General features: G+C 47.5%; 1 protein-coding gene across 1 annotated transcript in view; it reads left to right on the top strand.

The window, feature by feature from the left end:
* Positions 1-4,998, top strand: part of LOC103396909 (G protein-coupled receptor kinase 5-like) — a 35,065-nt gene extending 30,067 nt beyond the window's left edge. The window contains exons 10-16 of the mRNA XM_008335152.3: positions 759-796; positions 894-983; positions 1,571-1,779; positions 1,853-1,990; positions 3,212-3,349; positions 4,336-4,467; positions 4,555-4,998. Of these exons, the coding sequence (XP_008333374.1) occupies positions 759-796; positions 894-983; positions 1,571-1,779; positions 1,853-1,990; positions 3,212-3,349; positions 4,336-4,467; positions 4,555-4,638 (829 nt within the window). The 3' untranslated portion in view covers positions 4,639-4,998. The remainder of the gene's footprint in view (positions 1-758; positions 797-893; positions 984-1,570; positions 1,780-1,852; positions 1,991-3,211; positions 3,350-4,335; positions 4,468-4,554) is intronic.
* Positions 4,999-6,274: the final 1,276 nt, after the last annotated feature.

Raw genomic sequence — 6,274 nt, 5'->3', positions numbered from 1 at the left:
TGAACCGCTATTTGTCTGATCCGTCGCCTAGGACCTGTTTGCCTTGGGAGACCCTACCAGGGGCGTTAAGCCCCCGACAACATAGCTCCTAGGTTCATTCGGATACTCAAACCCCTCCACCACGTTAAGGTTGCGATTCAAGTAGAGGTTTTAAATTTTTTTATTATTATTATTATTTATTTTTTTTATTGTATTTTTAATTTTTTTTAATTATTTTTCTATTATTTTTGTTATTGTTTTTGTTATTTTTTTTAAATTATTTTTTTTATTTATTTTAATTTTGTTTTTGTTTTTTATTTTGTTTATTTATTTATTTATTTATTTTAAGTTTTAGGAACTGCTGTAGCGGTTAGCACGCCTGCCCCGGTAGCACAGAGCAGGTAGTCCCAGGTTTGATTCCCGGAGGAACCACATATTTGGCGCCAAAAGGGGAATTTGTCGATTTTTTTGAAAATGTCGGATCAATAACGTCATATATTTATTTATGTATTTCAATAACTGTCAGATTAGGTGCAATATACGTTTATGCCTTAAGCAAACGCTTTTAGCCATAGCGATCGCTTCCGAGACAGGCGTGCTAACCGCTACGCTATGGGACTAATTATCCAAATACATTACAGGGAACCAATGCTAAAGCGCCAAACGTGGGCCACGACCCATAGGTTGCAGACGCCTAGTCTAGGTCAAAACAAGTTGTGATACTTACTGATTCTCTCTCGACATTCTCGTTGACTACGTTCTCTGTTTCTTCCTGTCAGGGACCTGAAACCCGAGAACATCCTGTTGGACGACGACGGTGAGTTTTTTCGGTTTCGCATTCAGATATGCAGTGTCACGTTCGACATTTCCTCAGACGTTTATATCCGACTCACGATTGTCTCGTCTCGTGACAGGACACATCCGCATCTCCGACCTGGGGCTGGCCATCAAGGTGCCTGAGCAGGAGCTGATCCAAGGCCGGGTGGGAACTGTGGGATACATGGGTAAGAAAAAAAAGTTTCAGGGTAGTCGGGGTCACTGGTATACACTGGGGGTCACAGGTATACACTAGGGGTCATAGGTATACAGTGGGGGTCAGTGGTATACACTGGGGGTCGCAGGTATATAGTGGGGGTCACTGGTATAGAGTGGGGGTCACTGGTATACACTGGGGGTCACTGGTATACACCGGGGTCACTGGTATACACTGAGGGTCGCTGGTATACACTGGGGGTCGCGGTATACACTAGGGGTCACAGGTATATAGTGCGGGTCACAGGTATACACTGGGGTCACCATATACCAAGCAGACCCAGTAGGTGGCAGTAATGAATCGTATAAGAATTCTATCAACTGGTAAAGAAAAAGAAGCTTCGGCCAAGGCTACACGATAAAGCTAGGTTTGTTCTAGCTTCGTCCCGGGTTAGCTTGTTGTAGTTTAGCCTATCTTAGTCTGGGTTAGACTAGACCCAGACTAGACCTAGCTTGACTGACCCACATATCTACCTGCTAACACACTCCATACCGGAGCGTTGCTACCGTGCTAGATGCTAACACGTCGCTAACCCGCCCGTCCCTTCCTCCTGCACAGCTCCAGAGGTGATCAACAACGAGAAGTACAGCATGAGTCCCGACTGGTGGGGCCTGGGCTGCCTGGTGTACGAGATGACAGCCGGGCGCTCGCCCTTCCGCGCCTGCAAGGAACGGGTGAAGAGGGAGGAAGTGGAGCGGAGGGTGCAGGAGGAGGAGGAGGACTACAACGACAAGTTCACCGAGGACACCAAGGCCATCTGTAGAATGGTGAGGCACCGCGAAAAAAAAAAAGTTCCGACCTAGAAGACGTCATGAATCATGTGCTCTTCTGCCGCTCCAGCTGCTGACCAAAGACCCCAAGCAGAGGCTAGGGTGCCAGGCGGACAAGGTGGCCGGCGTCAAGGCTCACTCCTTCTTCAAAAATATCAACTTCAAGAGGATGGAGGCCGGGATGGTGGAGCCGCCCTTCGTGCCCGACGTGAGTAGTTCCCCGGTCTGGGTCCGTGCCCCACGTGTTTGAACTCGACTCGGAAATGAGAACGTAGACGATAAGAAAGGTCTGGTACCGTTTCAATAAGATTGGTCTGGTACCGGTCCAGTAAGAACGGTCCGGTACTGGTCCAATTAGAATGGTTCAGTACCGGTCCAATTAGAACGGCCTGGTACTGGTCCAGTAGAAATTGTCCGGTACCAGTCCAGTAAGAACGGCCCGGTATTGGGCCAATTAGAATGGTTCGGTACTCGTCCAATAACAAGGGTCTGGTACCGGTCCAGTAAGAATGGTTCGGTACCTGTCCAATTAGAACTGTCTGGTACTGGTCCAGTAAGAACTGTCTGGTACCAGTCGAATAAGAAGGGTCTGGTAGTGGTCCAATAAGAAGGGTCTGGTACCGGTCCAGTAAGAACTGTCCGGTACCGGTCCAATAAGAACAGCCTGGAACTGGTCCAATTAGAATGGTTCGGTACCGGTCCAATTAGAACTGTCTGGTACTGGTCCAGTAAAAATGGTTCCGGTACCAGTCCAATTAGAACGGCCTGGTACTGGTCCAGTAAGAATGGTCCAGTAGCGGTCCAATTAGAACTGTCCGGTACCAGTCCAATAAGAACGGTCCGGTACCGTTTCAATATGAATGGTTCGGTACTGGACCAATAAACAAGGGTCTGGTACTGGTCCAATTAGAACTGTCTGGTACTGGTTCAGCAAAAGTTTTTGCCACGTAAATATTTACGGTACGTTTTTTCACTCCTTTCACTTTTCAAGTACCGTTGGATGATTGGATAGACAGTACCGATAGTAACTGTAATATAGTAACTTTTTATTTCAATTAAAGTTGAAATAAAAAATGAATCTCGCATCAAGTCTTAAGTTATCGCAAAAAGTCACTGGTCAGACCATGACAGTACATCCTCCACTACAGTAGGTGGCGGTATACGCCTAAAAAAAAAAGGAGTCCTGTCCCTTTATTAGACCCAGATGTCAGGTCCCTACGTAGGCTAGGAGACGTTCAGGTGTTGGAACAGAACGTGGGAAGAACGTGTTCCGCGGACCCCGACAGAGTTCTCCAGAGTTCTTGGACCTGGAACAACTAAGATGTCAGGAAATTCACGAACTCTTATCAACGTCCATGGTTGTAGTTTATCTTATTAAAATAAACTTGTCTTCTCCCCCCCACGCCTCACCCCCCTCTCCCTCCCCCAGCCCCGGGCCGCCTACTGTAAGGACGTCCTGGACATAGAACAGTTCTCCACGGTGAAGGGAGTCAATCTGGACCAAACCGACAACGACTTCTACTCCAAGTTCGCCACAGGCAGCGTTTCCATCCCGTGGCAGAATGAGGTAGGTCTGAGGCACCGCCAGGCATGGGGAACTGTCTGGTACTGGTCTAGTAAGAATGGTCCGGTACCGGTACAATAAGAAAGGTCTGGTACTGGTCTAGTAAGAACTGTCTGGTACCAGTCCAATTAGAATGGTCTGGTACCGGTCCAGTAGAAATTGTCCGGTACCGGTCCAGTAAGAATGATCTAGTACCGGTCCAATAAGAAGGGTCTGGTACCGGTCCAGTAAGAACTGTCCGGTAAAGGTCCAGTTAGAATGGTCCGGTACCGATCTAATAAGAAGTATTGGTACTGGTCTAATAACAAGGGTCTGGTATCGGCCCAATAAGAACTGTCTGGTACCGGTCTAGTAAGAACTGTCTGGTACCGGTCCAATTAGTAGGGACCGGTACCGGTCCAGTAAGAACTGCCTGGTACTGTTCCAATAAGAACGATCCGGTACCAGTCCAATAAGAATGGTCTGATACCGATCTAATAAACGTGTACCACTGGTGGTACCTGGGCTCCATCTTGTGGCATCAGGCGAAATCTAATATTCTCTAACTGTCCCCCCCTCTTCCTTACCTCTCTCTCCTTTTCCTCTAGGGGGTTGCACCCCTTATTTTGGAACCACTGTTTGTTTTTTTTAATAATAATAATTTTAATCTACATAAAGAGCATTTCAAAATTTTGATTTTCTATTTTTGTTTTTTTCGCTCCTCGCCCATGTGACAGTGGCGTAAACCAATCACGGAGCTTCCACAACAACCTGCTGCTGCGGTGTTTTCACAACCTTCAATCGCTCCCGCTCAGGGAAACCAAACTATCTCGGAGCAATATTGTCTCAGCGTGTTGATGCTCTTCCTCACCCCTCTCTCCTCTTCCTCCCCCCTCTTCTTCACCCCTCTCTCCTCTTCTTCACCCTTCCTCCCCCCTCTTCCTCTCTCCTCTTCCTCTCCCCTCTTCCTCTCTCCTTTTCTCCCCTCCTCTCCCCCCGCCCCCCCACAGATGATAGAGACTGAATGTTTCAGAGACCTGAATGTCTTCGGGCCTCAGGGGACCAGACCCCCAGACCTGGACTGGGACCAGCCTCCGGAGCCGCCGCGACGCAGCCTATTGGACAGGATCTTCAGGAGGCATGTGAGTAAAAACGCACACAAAAAAATTACCCATAAGTCATTGGGGTAACCCTTTCTCTGTCTGTCTGTCCCGTTGTCTCCACCGCAGCACCCGGACGTGTCCATCTCCCACAGCCGTGTGCAGTCTTCCAGCGTGAACTCAGTGGACTCCATGTCCAACTCCGCCCCCTAGTGGCACAGGGACGGTGTGGGGAGCCACACCGACACACAAACGAAGGGAAGGAGCGTCGAACGGGGCTTCCTGGCTGCCAATTGGTCCAAACCAGCAGCCCGTCTAAAAGCCTCACTGGTCAGCCCGAGGGGGAGGGGAGAGGAGGGGTGACCCTGACCTTTGACCCCACGGGTCATTAAGAAATGGGACGTTCAACGTCGCGAAGATATTTATTTGAACAAATCGGAGTTTCCCTCAGGACTGTTGGACTACCGAGAAGAGCCACTGTTGTTGACGAACGTGAAAAAAAAACAAAAAACAAGCTAATATTCAGGGGATCCACTGTATAATAAAGACCACCAGGGGGAGTAGAGGACGGGGTCTTAGTGAATTTTTCTTTGTCTCACTCATTTTTTTTCAGGTCCTGTCTTTTCTGGTCCTGTGTCTTGTTACCGGTCTGTGTGTGTGTGTGTGTGTCAAACTTCGGAACACTCTGGAAACACAGTCAAGCTAGCCTAGCCTGTACGTCTCTTTGTGTTTCACTCAGGATCAAAGACGACACTTTTTGGGGTTTTTTCGTGACGTGGAATTTACCGACGCTTGTCATTTTTTTAGCCGTCATTTGGAACCCGCGGACGGATCCGAAACCCATGATCCGACATCCGATACTACGATAGAACGTGTCATACATAGAAGTAGTCTTTCCTCGCGTTTTGGACTCGGACTTTCAATGCCGGTCCGTACGGGAAAATGTAGGAATCTTCTCACTTTACAGACACCCAGTGGTCAACGCAATCGGGGCTCGTAATTGGTAGAGAGTTGCTAGTGCTAATCCTTAAATGTCAGGCATGACGAGAGACAAAATACTTTTCAAAATACTTGTGGTGAAGGGGCAAAAAAAAAACGGTCCAGGTGTTGACCTCACCCTTGCCAGCAGGCTGAGAATAATGAAGCCGAAGGAATGAAGTGAGGAGTTCCTTATTTTTCCATCTCGTCCAAATGTCTGTGGCGCCCCCTATCTCTCGCATACATAATCAGATGAACACGCCTTTGCGGACCTCATGTTGGCATTGTACACGCACGCACACACTTCTCGCTCCGTTTACATCGTCACTTTGTATCGGGCGTTTTTTGTGGCTTTTTAAAAAATCTGATTCCTCTGCTGTACAGAAATTAAACATTTTTATTTCTTATTTGCTCACTTTTCCGCACAGCCGCCCTCTAGTGGAGTGGGGAGGGAGCACATGCACTCAGCCTGACTTGCCGTTTTTGCACAATTCGAAATCATGTCATGCTGTGTTTTTTTTGTCACCAAATGTTAAAAAAAAGAAGAAATGTCACCCCCGCTGGCGAAGACACAGCACTGCATCGTTTTCTTACAGTTTTTATTTTTATTCGTCGATCTTTTTGCCGATCCTTTTCATCTGTATTTGGACAGGACTTCAGAAAGTATTGGAACGGCAAGGGCAATTCCTTTGTTTTTGTTGTATACTGAAGACATTTGGGTTTCAGATCAAAAGATGAATATGAGACAAAAGTTCAGAATTCCAGCTTTTATTTCATGGTATTGACATCCAGGTGTGTTAAACAACTCAGGACTGAGCCCCTTTTCTTTGAACCCACCCACATTTCAAGTGAGCAAAAGTATTGGAACAGA

This window comes from Cynoglossus semilaevis, chromosome W, assembly GCF_000523025.1.
Source record: "Cynoglossus semilaevis isolate Cse_v1.0 chromosome W, Cse_v1.0, whole genome shotgun sequence".
Classification (NCBI taxonomy): Eukaryota; Metazoa; Chordata; class Actinopteri; order Pleuronectiformes; family Cynoglossidae; genus Cynoglossus; species Cynoglossus semilaevis.
The sequence above is the reverse complement of the archived record's forward strand: the minus strand, read 5'-3'. Positions and strand labels throughout refer to the sequence as shown.